This window comes from Salvelinus alpinus, chromosome 19 (genome assembly GCF_045679555.1).
Source record: "Salvelinus alpinus chromosome 19, SLU_Salpinus.1, whole genome shotgun sequence".
Taxonomy (NCBI): Eukaryota; Metazoa; Chordata; class Actinopteri; order Salmoniformes; family Salmonidae; genus Salvelinus; species Salvelinus alpinus.
The window spans coordinates 4,953,320-4,973,142 of record NC_092104.1 but is presented as its reverse complement, the minus strand read 5'-3'; the positions used below and the strand labels follow the sequence as shown (position 1 = coordinate 4,973,142).

Sequence of the window (19,823 nt, the reverse complement as noted above, 5' to 3'; positions counted from 1 at the left end):
CACCGTGTCTTTGTGAGAAGCAGAGAGGGGTTGAACGGATTATCTCTGCATGTGTGGTTCCCACCGTGAAGCATGGAGGAGGAGGTGATGGTGCTTTGCTGGTGACACTGTCTGTGATTGATTTAGAATTCAAGGCACACTTAACCAGCATGGCTACCACAGCATTCTGCAGCGATACGCCATCCCATCTGGTTTGTGCTTTGTAGGACTATCATTTGTTTTTCAACAGGACAATGACCCAACACACCTCCAGGCTGTGTAAGGGCTATTTGACCAAGAAGGAGAGTGATGGAGTGCTGCATTAGATGACTTGGCCTCCACAATCACCCGACCTCAACCCAATTGAGATGGTTTGGGATGAGTTGGACCGCAGAGTGAAGGAAAATCAGCCAACAAGTGCTCAGCATATGTGGGAACTCCTTCAAGACTGTTGGAAAAGCATTCCAGGTGAAGCTGGTTGAGAGAATGCCAAGAGTGTGCAAAGCTGTCATCAAGGAAAAGGGTGGCTACTTTGAATCTCAAATATAAAATATATTTTGATTTGTTTAACACTTGTTTGGTTACGACATAACTCCATACGTGTAATTACATAGACATTTTGATGTCTTCACTATTATTCTACAATGTAGAAAATAGTAAAAATAAAGAAAAACCCTGGAATGAGTAGGTGTATCCAAACTTTTGACTGGTACCGTGTGTGTGTATAGATGTGTATATATACAGTAAACATGGAGATCGGTGTCTTACTTCTCATCTCTGCGTCGTAGCTAAGGGAGGAGGGTTTGTGGACGCGGTACTGTTTAAGCAGCTTCTTGTCCCAGGCTCCACAGTTTAGAGGGTTACCCAGCCGGAGGAACTCTCTGTAAAGGGGGAGAAACAATATGCATTTTATTCTATGTTTATTTTGGGGTGACAAGAAAACATACATAGACAAGATATGCATGTTGAATCCCGGTGGATGACACATGAAAGCATGAATGATAACACTTATTCCCAAAGTGGTCGTTGATCACATTTCACTGGCATCCTCCAACACGGGACGCCTTTCCCCCTTGAAGAACAATAAACATCATTGCAGACTCGGCCTTAATTGATATGCTCTCGGGTCACCTGGAGCTGCATGGCAAATGGTCCAGAAACACAAGGAAAACACAAAGGACAATGCCCAAGGACGAGTCAGCCATTCCCCCTCTGAGGAGCCAAAATGTATCTCTGTTACAGTATCCAGAGGACTGACTATTGAATGTGTCTCTGTTACAGTATCCAGAGGACTGACTATATCTCTGTTACAGTATCCAGAGGACTGACTATTGAATGTGTCTCTGTTACAGTATCCAGAGGACTGACTATATCTCTGTTACAGTATCCAGAGGACTGACTATTGAATGTGTCTCTGTTACAATATCCAGAAGACTGACTATATCTCTGTTACAGTATCCAGAGGACTGACTATATCTCTGTTACAGTATCCAGAGGACTGACTATATCTCTGTTACAGTATCCAGAGGACTGACTATTGAATGTGTCTCTGTTACAGTATCCAGAGGACTGACTATTGAATGTGTCTCTGTTACAGTATCCAGAGGACTGACTATATCTCTGTTACAGTATCCAGAGGACTGACTATATCTCTGTTACAGTATCCAGAGGACTGACTATTGAATGTGTCTCTGTTACAATATCCAGAGGACTGACTATATCTCTGTTACAGTATCCAGAGGACTGACTATTGAATGTGTCTCTGTTACAATATCCAGAGGACTGACTATTGAATGTGTCTCTGTTACAGTATCCAGAGGACTGACTATTGAATGTGTCTCTGTTACAGTATCCAGAGGACTGACTATTGAATGTGTCTCTGTTACAGTATCCAGAGGACTGACTATTGAATGTGTCTCTGTTACAGTATCCAGAGGACTGACTATATCTCTGTTACAGTATCCAGAGGACTGACTATATCTCTGTTACAGTATCCAGAGGACTGACTATTGAATGTGTCTCTGTTACAGTATCCAGAGGACTGACTATATCTCTGTTACAGTATCCAGAGGACTGACTATTGAATGTGTCTCTGTTACAGTATCCATAGGACTGACTATATCTCTGTTACAGTATCCAGAGGACTGACTATATCTCTGTTACAGTATCCAGAGGACTGACTATATCTCTGTTACAGTATCCAGAGGACTGACTATATCTCTGTTATAGTATCCAGAGGACTGACTATTGAATGTGTCTCTGTTACAGTATCCAGAGGACTGACTATTGAATGTGTCTCTGTTACAGTATCCAGAGGACTGACTATTGAATGTGTCTCTGTTACAGTATCCAGAGGACTGACTATTGAATGTGTCTCTGTTACAGTATCCAGAGGACTGACTATTGAATGTGTCTCTGTTACAGTATCCAGAGGACTGACTATATCTCTGTTACAGTATCCAGAGGACTGACTATATCTCTGTTACAGTATCCAGAGGACTGACTATTGAATGTGTCTCTGTTACAGTATCCAGAGGACTGACTATGTCTCTGTTACAGTATCCAGAGGACTGACTATTGAATGTGTCTCTGTTACAATATCCAGAGGACTGACTATTGAATGTGTCTCTGTTACAGTATCCAGAGGACTGACTATTGAATGTGTCTCTGTTACAGTATCCAGAGGACTGACTATTGAATGTGTCTCTGTTACAGTATCCAGAGGACTGACTATTGAATGTGTCTCTGTTACAGTATACAGAGGACTGACTATTGAATGTGTCTCTGTTACAGTATCCAGAGGACTGACTATTGAATGTGTGATTGAATAATGACATATAATCTTTGTCTGGTATGAAACGTGTTCACTGAGGAGAACTCTGAAGCTATCTATATGGGAAGAGAAAGGGGGGAAACCTAGTCAGTTGTCCAACTGAAAGCCTTCAACTGAAATGTGTCTTCCACATTTAACCCAAATCAGAGAGGTTTTTATTTTATTTTTTTATTTTTTATTTCACCTTTATTTAACCAGGTAGGCTAGTTGAGAACAAGTTCTCATTTACAACTGCGACCTGGCCAAGATAAAGCTAGCAGTGTGAACAGACAACACAGAGTTACACATGGAGTAAACAATAAACAAGTCAATAACACAGTAGGAAAAAAGCAAAATGAGTCTACAAGCAAGACGTAGCATACAGACAGAGCAACATAGGACAAGCAAGACGTAGCATACAGACAGAGCAACATAGGACAAGCAAGACATAGCATACAGACAGAGCAACATAGGACAAGCAAGACATAGCATACAGACAGAGCAACATAGGACAAGCAAGACATAGCATACAGACAGAGCAACATAGGACAAGCAAGACATAGCATACAGACAGAGCAACATAGGACAAGCAAGACATAGCATACAGACAGAGCAACATAGGACAAGCAAGACGTAGCATACAGACAGAGCAACATAGGACAAGCAAGACATAGCATACAGACAGAGCAACATAGGACAAGCAAGACGTAGAATACAGACAGAGCAACATAGGACAAGCAAGACGAGGCATACAGACAGAGCAACATAGGACAAGCAAGACATAGCATACAGACAGAGCAACATAGGACAAGCAAGACGTAACATACAGACAGAGCAACATAGGACAAGCAAGACGTAGCATACAGACAGAGCAACATAGGACAAGCAAGACATAGCATACAGACAGAGCAACATAGGACAAGCAAGACATAGCATACAGACAGAGCAACATAGGACAAGCAAGACATAGCATACAGACAGAGCAACATAGGACAAGCAAGACATAGCATACAGACAGAGCAACATAGGACAAGCAAGACGTAGCATACAGACAGAGCAACATAGGACAAGCAAGACGTAGCATACAGACAGAGCAACATAGGACAAGCAAGACGTAGCATACAGACAGAGCAACATAGGACAAAAAGCAACAAGACAAAATCCATAAAAGCAACAAAGTGTTTCCACACCTCACAAGCTACAGACAACAGACATGGAAAGCAGCAATACACAGCTAGGGATTATGTTCACAAATCTGATTGACCTTTAGCCATGTCTTCAAGCATTTTGTGAAAGTGTGATATGTGGTGCAGTTATGTGTGTCTGATGGCAGTGTATTCCAGACATGGGAAGCTCTCACAGAGAAAGCGGATTGACTAAAGGTGCTTTTCCTTAAGGGAACTATACAGTCACCTCTCATGGCAGACCTTGTGGATCTGCTGCCATATGTTTGGGTTTTCTGTTTAACAAAAATACTGAGTGGAGGGGGAGCCAGGCCATTTAGGATCTTGAATACAAGACATGCGTCGGTGTATTGCACAAGATTTTCCCAACTCAGGAGCTCACGCTTTCTGAGGATGTAACAGTGATGATGGCTATTGGGCTTCCTATCAAGCACTTTGAGTGCCTGTTTGTAGACAGACTGAATGGGTTTTAATGTGGTACAGCAAGCTTGGGCCCAACTAGTCAAGCAGTATGTTAAGTGGGGGAGTATCATAGATTTGAAGTACAGTTTTGCTACCTCTGTAGTCAAACAATTTCGTATAAATCGGAAATTAGCTAGGTTGAATTTGGTTATCTGAATTACCTTTTTCACATGCTTTTTAAAAGAGAGGTTGGAATCAAGTATGATGCCAAGGTACTTAAAATCAGATACCACCTGGAGCTTCTCCCCTGACACATAGACATCTGGCTCAGTAGCATCTGTTGCCCTCTTTGTGAAGAACATGCAAACAGTTTGTTTGACATTGAGATGCAAACACGAGTCACTGAGCCACTTTGTAACCTGGACCATTACAGTAGTGAGTCACTGAGCCACTTTGTAACCTGGACCATTACAGTAGTGAGTCACTGAGCCACTGTGTAACCTGGCCCATTACAGTAGTGAGTCACTGAGTCGCTTTGTAACCTGGCCCATTACAGTAGTGAGTCACTGAGCCACTTTGTAACCTGGACCATTACAGTAGTGAGTTACTATGTAACCTGGACCATTACAGTAGTGAGTCACTGAGTCACTTTGTAACCTGGACCATTACAGTAGTGAGTCACTGAGTCACTTTGTAACCTGGCCCATTACAATAGTGAGTCACTTTGTAACCTGGACCATTACAGTAGTGAGTCACTGAGTCACTTTGTAACCTGGCCCATTACAGTAGTGAGTCACTATGTAACCTGGACCATTACAGTAGTGAGTCACTGAGCCACTATGTAACCTGGCCCATTACAGTAGTGAGTTGCTATGTAACCTGGACCATTACAGTAGTGAGTCACTTTGTAACCTGGCCCATTACAGTAGTGAGTCACTGAGCCACTGTGTAACCTGGCCCATTACAGTAGTGAGTTACTATGTAACCTGGACCATTACAGTAGTGAGCCACTTTGTAACCTGGACCATTACAGTAGTGAGTCACTGAGCCACTTTGAAACCTGGACCATTACAGTAGTGAGTCACTATGTAACCTGGACCATTACAGTAGTGAGTCACTATGTAACCTGGACCATTACAGTAGTGCGTTTGCTCTTTGCACATATATCACTGTATCATCTGCATACATTTGAACTTCAGACCCAGTACAGACAGAAGGCAGATCATTAATGTACAGGCTGAACAGGAGGGGCCCAAGTATTGACCCTTGGGGCACGCCCACATCATAGCTAAGAGTGGGGCGACAGCTCATTGCTCACTCTGACACACTGAGTTCTGCCTTCAAGGTATGATTTCATCCATCTAAAGGCATCGGGGGAAAAGTTGAACTTGGACAATTCATGGTTAACAGTATCAAAAGCCTTCCTTAGGTCCAGAAACACAGCCCCAACAACGCCCCCTTTGTCCATCTTGGACTTTTTCTGTGGAGTGTTTCGCTCTGAAGCCAAACTGCATGGAGTGTAATGTGAAGGGGCTGTTGTTGAGGTGGGCAATCAGTTGTTCTGCTACACACTTTTCAACAACCTTTGACACCACAGGTAGTATACTAATGGGCCTGTAGTTACTCACGTCAGCAGGGTCACCCGATTTAAAGATGGCCGTTATTATGGCTGACTTCCATACCCTTGGAAACACCCCCAGACCAATAGATGTGTTGGTGACCTTAGTAATGGGGCCAATGAGTGACTCTTTGTAGTTTTTAAGAAAGGTAGAGTCCAGCCCAAACACATCTTTGGCTTTAGAGTTCTTTAGTGAGCTAATCACCTTGTTCACCTTTGACTCAGAAACCTCCCTTATGATGAAGACAGGTTGAGTGTCATTTACTAGCACTGAGCCTGAGAAACCAGTGGAGGGGTTCTGTGTCAGTACCCTGACAGAGTTAATAAAGTAGGAATTGAAGGCTATTGCTATTTCGACTGCATCCTGTGTTAGATTGTTATTCACCATGATTTCTAGTCTTTTTGCAGTGTTACTATGGTCTTTCTCTGTTAACCTTTTTAGATTCTCCCAGATCAAATTAGAAGTTCCCTTTGCTTCACCAATTATGTTAATAAAAAAGTTTGCCTTGGCCTGTCTGATTTCTTTCATCACCTTATTTCTCAACATGGTAAACCTACGTCTCTCATGCTCTAAGTTGGATCTTAGGGCTATTTTTAGAGCATAATCTCGTTCTTTCGTCAATTTCCAGATTTCTCCATTTAGCCAAGGAAGAGTGCTCTTTTGGCCAGGTTTTGATTTGATTTTCTTTAGGAAACCATTTATTGTAGTCTGGATTGTGGATAGAAAAACCTGACTATCAGCTTCCACGTCTGTATAGGACAAGAGAACATTTCAGTTAATTCCCTTAATTGCGTTTTCTGTTCTCTCTCTCTCTTATCCTGGATCCAGTCCATGGAGGAAGGCTGTATGATCCATTCTCATTTCCTAAAAACTTCTAAGGCATCTCTTTGTTCATGCTTTGTCCTGTAAGTTAACTTGAGGAAATATACGCTTAGAATAATGCCTTTTAATGCTTGCTAACGCTTTGTAGATTACGCCGTTATGACTTTGTATTGGGAATCAATTCATTTTTTACAAAGTCATTAAATAATGACTTGCTTTGATATTTGGCTTCTAATGACCAGTCCTTGGCCTTAGCCAGCTAAACACATTATACTTTATGGCACATGGTTCAACTGTAGGCTTTTGCATATTGCTAATTATCTCATGGAGTAAAATAAACATTTTAATGGGCTAATTGATTCATTTTTTATGAATTGATTCATTGTTTGATTCATTGAGTCTACAGAGGAGAAACAGGAGGGTCTACAGAGGAGAAACAGGAGGGTTTACAGAGGAGAAACAGGAGGGTCTACAGAGGAGAAACAGGAGGGTTTACAGAGGAGAAACAGGAGGGTCTACAGAGGAGAAACAGGAGGGTCTACAGAGGAGAAACAGGAGGGTTTACAGAGGAGAAACAGGAGGGTTTACAGAGGAGAAACAGGAGGGTTTACAGAGGAGAAACAGGAGGGTCTACAGAGGAGAAACAGGAGTGTCTACAGAGGAGAAACAGGAGTGTCTACAGAGGAGAAACAGGAGGGTCTACAGAGGAGAAACAGGAGGGTCTACAGAGGAGAAACAGGAGGGTCTACAGAGGAGAAACAGGAGGGTTTACAGAGGAGAAACAGGAGGGTCTACAGAGGAGAAACAGGAGGGTCTACAGAGGAGAAACAGGAGGGTTTACAGAGGAGAAACAGGAGGGTTTACAGAGGAGAAACAGGAGGGTTTACAGAGGAGAAACAGGAGGGTCTACAGAGGAGAAACAGGAGGGTTTACAGAGGAGAAACAGGAGGGTCTACAGAGGACTAACAGGAGGGTTTACAGAGGAGAAACAGGAGGGTTTACAGAGGAGAAACAGGAGGGTCTACAGAGGAGAAACAGGAGGGTTTACAGAGGAGAAACAGGAGGGTCTACAGAGGAGAAACAAGAGGGTTTACAGAGGAGAAACAGGAGGGTTTACAGAGGAGAAACAGGAGGGTCTACAGAGGAGAAACAGGAGTGTCTACAGAGGAGAAACAGGAGGGTCTACAGAGGAGAAACAGGAGGGTCTACAGAGGAGAAACAGGAGGGTTTACAGAGGAGAAACAGGAGGGTTTACAGAGGAGAAACAGGAGGGTCTACAGAGGAGAAACAGGAGTGTCTACAGAGGAGAAACAGGAGGGTCTACAGAGGAGAAACAGGAGGGTCTACAGAGGAGAAACAGGAGGGTTTACAGAGGAGAAACAGGAGGGTCTACAGAGGAGAAACAGGAGGGTCTACAGAGGAGAAACAGGAGGGTCTACAGAGGAGAAACAGGAGGGTTTACAGAGGAGAAACAGGAGGGTCTACAGAGGAGAAACAGGAGGGTCTACAGAGGAGAAACAGGAGGGTTTACAGAGGAGAAACAGGAGGGTTTACAGAGGAGAAACAGGAGGGTCTACAGAGGAGAAACAGGAGGGTTTACAGAGGAGAAACAGGAGGGTTTACAGAGGAGAAACAGGAGGGTCTACAGAGGAGAAACAGGAGGGTTTACAGAGGAGAAACAGGAGGGTCTACAGAGGAGAAACAGGAGGGTCTACAGAGGACTAACAGGAGGGTTTACAGAGGAGAAACAGGAGGGTTTACAGAGGAGAAACAGGAGGGTCTACAGAGGAGAAACAGGAGGGTTTACAGAGGAGAAACAGGAGGGTTTACAGAGGAGAAACAGGAGGGTCTACAGAGGAGAAACAGGAGGGTTTACAGAGGAGAAACAGGAGGGTTTACAGAGGAGAAACAGGAGGGTTTACACAGGAGAAACAGGAGGGTTTACAGAGGAGAAACAGGAGGGTTTACAGAGGAGAAACAGGAGGGTTTACAGAGGATCATTGTTCATTTTTATAAGAAAGAAAGTCAGATTACTTCTTCTCTGGCTCTGTCTGTGTGTGTGTGTGTGTGTGTGTGTGTGTGTGTGTGTGTGTGTGTGTGTGTGTGTGTGTGTGTGTGTGTCTCTAGCCCAACTGTCTGTATCCTATCCTGCATCACAGCTGACCGGCCATGCAGCAAATTAGGCCAACAGTGACTCCACCCAGACTCCTCTAAGTAATATTAAAACCTGTCAAAACGGATTATTTTCCTTTTATGTAAAAGAACCATCGACATCATTCGAGTTTATTAGGGGGTTAATGTCAGCCCTTGCTGACAGAGAGATCTGATTACTGTTTGTGTGAAATTAAATGTGTGATGAGGTAAATGTTTTAGAGGTAAATGGACTTATAATGATCTGCCACATCTGGTCCTGTGGTGTGTGTGTGTGTGTGTGTGTGTGTGTGTGTGTGTGTGTGTGTGTGTGTGTGTGTGTGTGTGTGTGTGTGTGTGTGTGTGAGTGAGAGAGAGAGAGAGAGAGACTCTGTCTGTCACCCTGCCTGCATCCCACCCTCACCTCAGGGCCATAGGCTGCAGGGCCTGGGAGGCCAGCCTCTCAAACATCCTCTGCAGCGGTGGGTGTAGAGGATGTTCCTCGTCTCCCAGGGCCAGGCTGCAGCGCTGCAGTAGTCTACTGTGTAGACCTGCTTCACACAGGATCTGCTGGTTTCTCTCACTGTGGACCAGCAGCTGCAGGATGTTAGCTACTGCTAGCTGAAGGTCAAGAGCATGCTGGGTAGGGAGGGAGGGAGGGAGGGAAGGAGGGAGGGAGGGAGGGAGGGAAATGAATTGTTAAGTTTCGGTTTCTTTAACGTTTGTGACAGACAAGCTGAAACCTTGGAGCATCTTGTTGAAGTTTAACTCTTTGTCATATAAAAGGTATAACTAGTGTTATGATACAGTTATGATACAGACAAAGAGTATAAATAACTAGTGTTATGATCCAGCTAAACCAGGAAGATACACAGATATTCAGAGATGTACAGTTCTTGGGGAGGAAATGGAACTCTTGTACAAGAGATGCTGAATAAAGTTTTGTTCCTCATTTGGACTAAGAGGAAATGGTAGTAAACTTTATTCCATTTTACCGACTAGTATCGCTGAGAGAAAGCGACACATTCATCCTGAGGCCAGGACACGAGAAGTGGGTGTGGCCTCCTCGGCACTTCCTTACCTCTGGTTGGCTGTCGGAGCTGACGGAGGCCAGCAGGTCCAGCATGGCTAGCCCCGCCCCCGGGTGGATGACCACCGAGTCCGACGAGGAGGAAGAGGTGGCCAGTTGTAGTTTCATGTTCAGGTCCGTCAAGGCTCTGACCCCTGCAGGGGGGCCTGATGTGCCCTGGTAGCCGTGCCTGTGTTTTCAGTGACAGTAAGTTACTAGTTAGTGACAGTCAACAGTTTCCCCCGTGTGTATCAAGAATGATCCACCACCCAAAGGACATCCAGTCAACTAGACACAACTGTGAGAAGCATTGGAGTCAACATGGGCCAGTATCCCCTGTGGAACGCTTTCGACACCTTGTAGAGTCCCATGCCCCCCCCCCCCGACGAATTGAGACTGATCTGAGGGCAAAGGGGGGTTGCAACTCAATGTTAGGAAGGTGTTCTTTGTGTTCGCTATACTCAGTATCTATTGGGAACTTTATAAATAAAGTGATGCCAAATTATTGTGGGGTTGAGTCCGATGAGAAGGAAAATATCATCCAGAATTGATATCCTAATCTTTCCTTTCAAAGGAATCATGGATAAAAAACAAAAAAATCACCTATTTTGCTAAACTCTGGGATTTTTACTTTGAAAACTGAAATGTTGATTAACGAAGTGTCTCTGTAAAAGTGATTAAAACATGAAGAGATGAAACACGAGAGGTTTAGAGGGTAAGTCAGTTTAGAGTTTGACTCTGACTGGACACTGATTCCCACCCAGGCCTGTATTCATTTAGTTAGAGAACAACAGCCACGTTGATGCTGTCATGGAAATGATACAAACGGTGGGTTGGTTTCCTCTACAGAGCAGTGAGGAGAGAGGGCTTAAAGGAAGGGGTCAGCAGAACCAGGATGAAAAGAGAGAGATCAAAGAGAGAGGGCTTAAAGGAAGGGGTCAGCAGAACCAGGATGAAAAGAGAGAGAACAAAGAGAGAGGAGAGAGAGAACGAGAGGGAGGGAGAGAGAACGAGAGGGAGGGAGGGAGAACGAGAGGGAGGGAGGGAGAACGAGAGGGAGGGAGGGAGAACGAGAGGGAGGGAGGGAGAACGAGAGGGAGGGAGGGAGAATGAGAGGGAGGGAGGGAGAACGAGAGGGAGGGAGAGAGAACGAGAGGGAGGGAGGGAGAACGAGAGGGAGGGAGAGAGAACGAGAGGGAGGGAGGGAGAACGAGAGGGAGGGAGAGAGAACGAGAGGGAGGGAGAACGAGAGGGAGGGAGGGAGAACGAGAGGGAGGGAGAGAGAACGAGAGGGAGGGAGGGAGAGAGAGAAAGAAAGAGGTCAGAATGCAGAGAACAAGAGGAGTGGAATTCACATGACATAGCAGCAATAGCTGACATAGGGGTGAGAGGGGAGAGCAACATGGCATAGCAGCAATAGCTGACATAGGGGAGAGAGGGGAGAGCAACATGGCATAGCAGCAATAGCTGACATAGGGGAGAGCAACATGGCATAGCAGCAATAGCTGACATAGGGGAGAGAGGGGAGAGAGCAACATGCCATAGCAGCAATAGCTGACATAGGGGAGAGAGCAACATGCCATAGCAGCAATAGCTGACATAGGGGAGAGAGCAACATGACATAGCAGCAATAGCTGACATAAGGGTAAGATAGCTACATGACATAGCAACACTAGCTGACATAGGGGAAAGAGAGGAGAGAGCAACATGACATAGGGGAAAGAGAGAGTAGCATGACATCGCAGCAACAGCTGACATGAGAGTAGCATGACACAGAAGCAATAGCTGACATAGGGGAAAGAGAGAGTAGCATGACATAGCAGCAATAGCTGACATAGGGGAAAAAGAGGAGAGAACAACATGACATAGCAGCAATAGCTGACATAGGGGAAAGAGAGGAGAGAACAACATGACATAGGGGAAAGAGGAGAGAACAACATGACATAGCAGCAATAGCTGACATAGGGGAAGAGGAGCGAAATAGCGGGATGAGGAAGAGGAGTGCAGAGCGCAGTAGCTACCTCTTCCTGGCGAGCGCTGGCGTACCCCAGGGGGATGGCAGGGAGGTCTCGTGAGTGAGGCAGGGGGGAACCTGCTCCGCACGACTGAACACAGCACACACACACACACATTCAGGACACACACACACACGCAGACAAACATGGATGGACAAGAGTAGCACACAGCCCAAACACACAGCCAGGCAGTGCCAAAGATTAGAGGAGAAAAAGAGAGAAAGAGAGGAAAGAGAGAAGAGAGGAAGCTGTTAGAAGGCTGAAAGAGAAGAGCGCTCAGAGCATAGCTAGCTAGCACGCTACCAGGAGGCTAATGCTACCAGGAGGCTGCTACAGCACACTACCAGGAGGCTAATGCTACCAGGAGGCTGCTACAGCACACTACCAGGAGGCTAATGCTACAGCACGCTACCAGGAGGCTAATGCTACCAGGAGGCTGCTACAGCACACTACCAGGAGGCTAATGCTACCAGGAGGCTAATGCTACAGCACATGCATAGCTAGCTAGCACGCTACCAGGAGGCTAATACTACCAGGAGGCTAATGCTACCAGGAGGCTAATGCTACCAGGAGGCTAATGCTACAGCTACATGCATGTGAAGGTTTGGTTACACTCTACACCAATGTTTCCCAATCCTGGTCCTGCGGGGGTTGATTATTTGAATCCTCTGTATAGTGCTAGGGGCAAATACCAAAATGTGTGCCCCCTTTGTGGTACCCGGGACCATGTTTGGAGAGGCCTACACAACAGTGTGGTAGGTAAAAGCTCTTCATTCACAAGGCAGCATAGCCCAGTCAAAAGTGCACAACTGCCATGAGCCGTATTGAGGTATGCGAGAGTCCAAGTAAAGTCACTGTTATGCGCCTCAGAAGTGATCGATTGAGAGGAACTCAATAGCGGTAATGTGTTGAGCTGTGGGGTTCCTTTGCATCACAGGCTACTGCAGATTGGGGACTTGTTCGTCGGAGCTTCGAAATGTCATGGGGATGGATTTTCACGTCAGTTTAAAGAACAAATTCTCATTTACAATGACAGCCTACCCCGGCCAAACCTGGGCCAATTGTGCGCCGCCCTATGGTACTCCCAAGATCACAGACGGATGTGATACAGCCTGGATTCGAACCAGGGACTGTAGTGACGCCTCTTGCACTGAGATGCAGTGCCTCAGACCGCTGCGCCACTCGGGAGCCCATTGTAGAAATCACTCAAACAACCATTGATTTGGGGTTAAGAGAACCATCTTCTCTAGACTCCTTTTGACCTGTTTAACCAAACCCCTGACCTATCGAGGGAGTCAATCACTGACCTATTGAGGGAGTCAATCAGTGACCTATAGAGGGAGTCAATCAGTGACCTATAGAGGGAGTCAATCAGTGACCTATAGAGGGAGTCAATCACTGACCTATTGAGGGAGTCAATCACTGACCTATTGAGGGAGTCAATCACTGACCTATAGAGGGAGTCAATCCCTGACCTATTGAGGGAGTCAATCACTGACCTATTGAGGGAGTCAATCACTGACCTATTGAGGGAGTCAATCACTGACCTATTGAGGGAGTCAATCCCTGACCTATTGAGGGAGTCAATCCCTGACCTATTGAGGGAGTCAATCACTGACCTGTTGAGGGAGTCAATCACTGACCTATTGAGGGAGTCAATCACTGACCTATCAAATGAGCGGGCCTAGAGTCTGTTTTAGTGAGAAACAGTAACTGACGTACCTGTCAAAGGAGTCGGTGGCCATCTTATGAAGGTAGATGAAGAGCTTGCTGCAGTGTTTGAGGGTGGGGCAGATGTTGTCCCCGTTCCCGCCCCCTGCTCCGGCCGCAACCCCGTCGTCCTCCAGCAGCCTCAGGAAGGGCTGGGCGTTGGAAGGGAACACTCCCGTGGCTCCAACCTTCTTGGTCTCAGAGAAACAACCCAGCAGCCTGAAGGTGGTGGGGGTCAATAATTAATCGATCAATCAATCGATCAATCATTCGTATTTATTTATACTGAACAAAAATATAAAACGCAACACGCAACAATTTCAAAGATGTTATTTACAGTTCATATAAAGGAAATTAGTCAATTTAAATAAATGCATTAGGCCCTAATCTATGGATTTCACATGACTGGGCAGGGGCGTAGCCGTGGGTGGGCCTGGTTTGGCCCACCACCCTCAGACGATCCCGCAGGTGAAGAAGCCAGGTGTGAATGTCCTGTGCTGGCGTGGTTACACGATGTCTGCGGTTGTGAAGCCGGTTGAACGTACTGCCAAATTCTCTAAAACAATGTTGTTGGAGGCGGCTTATGGTAGAGAAATCAACTTTCAATTATCTGGCAACAGCTCTGGTGGACATTCCTGCAGTCAGCATGCCAATTGTACGCTCCCTCAAAACTTGAGACATCTGTAGCATTGAGTTTTGTGACAAAAACATTTACATTTTAGAGTGGACTGTTATTGTCCCCCAGCACAAGGTGCACCTGTGTAACGATCAAGCTGTTTAATCAGCTTCTTAATATGCCACACCTGTCAGGTGGATGGATTATCTTGGCAAAGGAGAAATGCTCACTAACAGGGATGTAAACAAATTTGTGCACAGAATTTGAGAGAAATAAGCTTTTGTTCGTATGGAACATTTCTGGGATCTTTTATTTCAGCTCATGAAACCTGGTACCAACACTTTACATGTTGTGTTTATATTGTTGTTCCGTGTAGACAGCCCTTTTTACATCAGCAGCAGCAGTCTCATGTGAAGACTCACTGTCTACCACACTTTAATACTCGTCACTGTTTAAAGATTAGTTGGGTATATGCCGTTATATTTAGTCCACTTAAACAAACCTGAAACCAGAATGAGAGATTCATCAACCATGTTCTGTCCTATACATGTTCTGTCCTATACATGTCATGTCCTGTCCTATACATGTCCTGTCCTGTCCAATACATGTCCTGTCCTGTCCAATACATGTCCTGTCCTGTCCAATACATGTCCTGTCCAATACTACACTATATATGTCCTGTCCAATACTATACATGACATGTCCTGTCCTATACATGTCCTGTCCTATAATATACATGTCCTGTCCAATACTATACATGTCCTGTCCTATACATGTCCTGTCCTATACATGTTCTGTCCTATACATGTCATGTCCTATACATGTCATGTCCTGTCCTATACATGTCATGTCCTGTCCTATACATGTCATGTCATGTCCTATACATGCCCTGCCCTATACATGTCCTGCCCTATACATGTCCTGTCCTATACATGTCATGTCCTGTCCTATACATGTCATGTCCTGTCCTATACATGCCCTGCCCTATACATGCCCTGCCCTATACATGTCCTGTCCTATACATGTCCTGCCCTATACATGTCCTGTCCTATACATGTCCTGTCCTATACATGTCCTGTCCTATACATGTCCTGTCCTATACATGTCCTGTCCTATACATGTCATGTCCTATACATGTCATGTCCTGTCCTATACATGTCATGTCCTGTCCTATACATGCCCTGCCCTATACATGTCCTGTCCTATACATGTTCTGTCCTATACATGTCCTGTCCTATACATGTCCTGTCCTATACATGTCCTGTCCTATACATGTCCTGCCCTATACATGTCCTGTCCTATACATGTCCTGTCCTATACATGTCCTGTCCTATACATGTCCTATCCTATACATGTCCTGTCCAATACTATACATGTCCTGTCCTATACATGTCCTGTCCAATACATGTCCTGTCCTATACATGTCCTGTCCTATACATGTCATGTCCTGTCCTATACATGTCCTATCCTATACATGTCCTGTCCAATACTATACATGTCCTGTCCTATACATGTCCTGTCCTATACATGTCCTGTCCTATACATGTCCTGTCCTATACATGTCCTGTCCTATACATGTCCTGTCCTATACATGTCCTATCCTATACATGTCCTGTCCAATACTACACTATATATGTCCTGTCCAATACTATACATGTCCTGTCCTATACATGTCCTGTCCAATACTATACATGTCCTGTCCTATTCATGTCATGTCCAATACTATACATGTCCTGTCCAATACATGTCCTGTCCTATTCATGTCATGTCCAATACTATACATGACCTGTCCAATACATGGCCTGTCCTATCCATGTTCTGTCCTGTCCTATCCATGTCCTGTTCTATACATGTCCTGTCCTATCCATGTTCTGTCCTATCCTAAACATGTCCTGTCCTATACTGTACCTGACAGCGTCTGCCAGTTTTTCATACTGGATCTCCGTCCTGAAGAAGTGTGAGTTGGCGGGTTCGTAACGCATGGCAGCGGTCAACGTGCAGAAGACGGTGTGCAGGAGCTCAAACACTTGGTTCTGATTGGCCCGTTCCCACCCGTGACACGGCGGCTGACACAGAGAGCGCTCCATGGCAACGAGTAGGGACGTCACGTAGACAAAGCCACCGACCTTCCGGAAGACGGTCCGTGTGCGGTGGCTTTCTCTCAGCACAGCCAGGAGAGTCTAGCAGAGAGGGGGAGGAGGTTAGGGCTGGCTGGCTGGCTGGCTGGCTGGGTGGGTGGGTGGGTGTAGGTGTGTAGGTGGGTAGGTAGGTGTGTGTGTAGGTGTAGGTGTGTAGGTGTATAGGTGTGTAAGTGTGTGTGTAGGTGTAGGTGTGTAGGTGTATAGGTGTGTGTGTGTAGGTAGGTAGGTGTGTGTGTGTGTGTAGGTGTAGGTGTAGGTAGGTAGGTAGGTGTGTGTGTGTGTGTGTGTGTGTGTGTGTGTGTGTGCGTGTGTGTGTGTGTGTAGATGTAGGTGTATGTGTATAGGTGTGTGTGTGTGTGTGTGTGTGTGTGTGTGTGTGTGTGTGTGTGTGTGTGTGTGTGTGTGTGTGTGTGTGTGTGTGTATATGTGTGTGTGTAGGTGCGTGTGTAGGTGTGTGTGTGTGTGTAGGTGTGTGTGTGTAGGTGCGTGTGTGTGTAGGTGCGTGTGTGTGTAGGTGTAGGTGTGTGTGTGTGTAGGTGTGTGTGTGCGTATGTGTGTATCTCACCTGTAGTATGTCTGTTTTGAGCTGTAGCTCGGTAGACGAGGCAGAGTGCATCAGGCCCAGTAGTGTTCCCATGTCATCATCTCCACTAGAGGACAGAACCAACTGCTGGATGATCATCAGAGCGTGCTCCCTGCACTGATGATACTTCACAATGTTGTGGACACACCGCGCTCCTCCAAACTCTCTGAACAGACCTGGAGGGGAGGGGGGGGGGGGGGAAGAGAGGGCAGGGGGGATGGGGGAGAGAAGAGAGGGGAGAGGGATGGGGGAGAGAAGAGAGGGGAGAGGGATGGGGAGAGGAGAGAGGGGAGAGGAGAGGAATGGGGGAGAGGAGAGAGGGGAAAGGGATGGGGGAGAGAAGGAGGGAGGGGAGAGGGATGGGGGAGAGAAGGAGGGAGGGGAGAGGGATGGGGGAGAGGAGAGAGGGGAGAGGGATGGGGGAGAGAAGGAGGGAGGGGAGAGGGATGGGGGAGAGGAGAGAGGGGAGAGGAGAGGGATGGGGGAGAGGAGAGAGGGGAAAGGGATGGGGGAGAGAAGGAGGGAGGGGAGAGGGATGGGGGAGAGAAGGAGGGAGGGGAGAGGGATGGGGGAGAGGAGAGAGGGGAGAGGGATGGGGGAGAGAGATGGGGAGAGGGGAGAGGGATGGGGGAGAGGGGAGAGGAGAGAAGGAGGGATGGGAGAGGGATAGGGGAGATGAGAAAGGGGAGAGGGAAGGGGGAGAGAAGGTGGGAGGGGAGAGGGATGGGATGGGGGAGAGAAGAGAGGGATGGAAGAGGGATGGGGAGAGAAGGTAGGGATGGGGGAGAGAAGGTGGGAGGGGAGAGGAGAGAGGGATGGGGAGAGAAGAGAGGGATGGGGAGAGAAGAGAGGGATGGGGGAGAGAAGAGAGGGATGGGAGAGGGATGGGGGAGAGAAGGTGGGAGGGGAGAGAAGAGAGGGATGGGGGAGAGAGATAGGGATGGGGGAGAGGGATGGGGGAGAGGAGAGAGGGATGGGGGAGAGAAGAGAGGAATGGGGAGAGAAGAGAGGGATGGGGGAGAGAAGAGAGGGATGGGGGAGAGGAGAAAGGAATGGGGGAGAGGAGAAAGGAATGGGGGAGAGAAGGTGGGAGGGGAGAGGGATGGGGGAGAGAAGAGCGGGATGGGGAGAGAAGAAAGGGATGGGGGAGAGGAGAGAGGGATGGGGGAGAGGAAAAAGGGATGGGGGAGAGGAGAGAGGGATGGGGGAGAGGAGAGAGGGATGGGGGAGAGGAGAGAGGGATGGGGGAGAGGAAAAAGGGATGGGGGAGAGGAGAGAGGGATGGGGGAGAGGAGAGAGGGATGGGGGAGAGGAAAAAGGGATGGGGAGAGGAGAGAGGAATGGGGGAGAGAAGGTGGGAGGGGAGATGGATGGGGAGAGAAAAGAGGGATGGGGGAGAGAAGAGAGGGATGGGGGAGAGGAGAAAGGGATGGGGGAGAGGAGAGAGGGATGGAAGAGGGATGGGGAGAGAAGAGAGGGATGGGGGAGAGAAGGTGGGAGGGGAGAGGAGAGAGGGATGGGGGAGAGAAGGTGGGAGGGGAGAGGGATGGGGGAGAGAAGAGAGGGATGGGGGAGAGAAGGTGGGAGGGGAGAGGAGAGAGGGATGGGGGAGAGAAGGTGGGAGGGGAGAGGGATGGGGAGAGAAGAGAGGGATGTGGGAGAGAAGAGAGGGGAGAGGGATGGGGGAGAGAAGAGAGGAGAGAGGGATGGACATTTGAAGAAACACAATAAGAGATGATACTAATAATAATCTTTATTCACCCATCACACTCCCTCCCTCACACTCATTTATCATACACATCTCTGAGCTCCATCTCTGCTAGAGAACACTGACTCATCGTATTAGAGTCTGGCCTCCACTACCACTCCTTACTCAGACCAGGATAGTAGAGAGAGAGAGAGAAGAAAGAGAGAGAGAGAGACACAGAAGAAAGAGTTACAGAAGGAGCGATTGAGACAGAAGAAAAAGAGAGAGAGAGAGAGAGAGAGACAGAGAGAGAGAGAGACAGACAGAGGAGACATAGAGAGAGAGAGAGAGACAGGGAGAGAGAGAGACAGGGAGAGAGAGAGAGAGAGAGCGAGAGAGCGAGAGAGAGAGAGACAGAAAGAGAGAGCGAGAGAAAGAGAGAGAGATTGAGACAGAGGAGACAGAGAGAGAGAGCGAGCGAGTACAAATAGATGATGTTCGTGATCTCTGAGATGAGGAATCCATACAGGCAGCCAGTCGATCAACATATAGGAGGAGGAAGTGTATATCTTCCTGTCCAGTGTCACATGATCGTGAATGACAGCAGAAGTGAAACCATTGAGCTCTGCCTAGAGTCAAGGCTTGTTCAAATAGAAGTAATTTGAGTCATTTGTCATCCGTCGTGTGTATGTATGTGTGTGTGTGTCAGTTTGGGGCAGGCAGGCGGACAGAGACAGATTTGTGTGCATTACCTAAACCCAGAGAAACCCAGAGAAACTCAGAGAAACCCAGAGAAACTCAGAGAAACTCAGAGAAACCCAGAGAAACTCAGAGAAACTCAGAGAAACTCAGAGAAACCCAGAGAAACTCAGAGAAACCCAGAGAAACTCAGAGAAACTCAGAGAAACTCAGAGAAACCCAGAGAAACCCAGAGAAACCCAGAGAAACTCGGAGAAACCCAGAGAAACCCAGAGAAACCCAGAGAAACTCAGAGAAACCCAGAGAAACTCGGAGAAACCCAGAGAAACCCAGAGAAACCCAGAGAAACCCAGAG

At 46.9% G+C, this 19,823-nt stretch overlaps 1 protein-coding gene across 5 annotated transcripts in view; it reads right to left on the bottom strand.

Moving 5' to 3' along the window:
- Positions 1 to 19,823, bottom strand: part of wdfy3 (WD repeat and FYVE domain containing 3) — a 260,816-nt gene that overhangs the window by 138,519 nt on the left and 102,474 nt on the right. For 4 of the 5 annotated variants that reach the window (XM_071352080.1, XM_071352078.1, XM_071352076.1 and 1 more), the window contains exons 13-19: positions 17,065 to 17,258; positions 16,267 to 16,538; positions 13,755 to 13,961; positions 12,039 to 12,122; positions 10,030 to 10,207; positions 9,373 to 9,587; positions 748 to 860 (exon numbers count right to left, since the gene is read on the bottom strand). In XM_071352080.1, coding sequence (XP_071208181.1) covers positions 748 to 860; positions 9,373 to 9,587; positions 10,030 to 10,207; positions 12,039 to 12,122; positions 13,755 to 13,961; positions 16,267 to 16,538; positions 17,065 to 17,258 — 1,263 coding nt within the window. The remainder of the gene's footprint in view (positions 1 to 747; positions 861 to 9,372; positions 9,588 to 10,029; positions 10,208 to 12,038; positions 12,123 to 13,754; positions 13,962 to 16,266; positions 16,539 to 17,064; positions 17,259 to 19,823) is intronic. The other variant, XM_071352081.1, reaches the window with a different exon arrangement.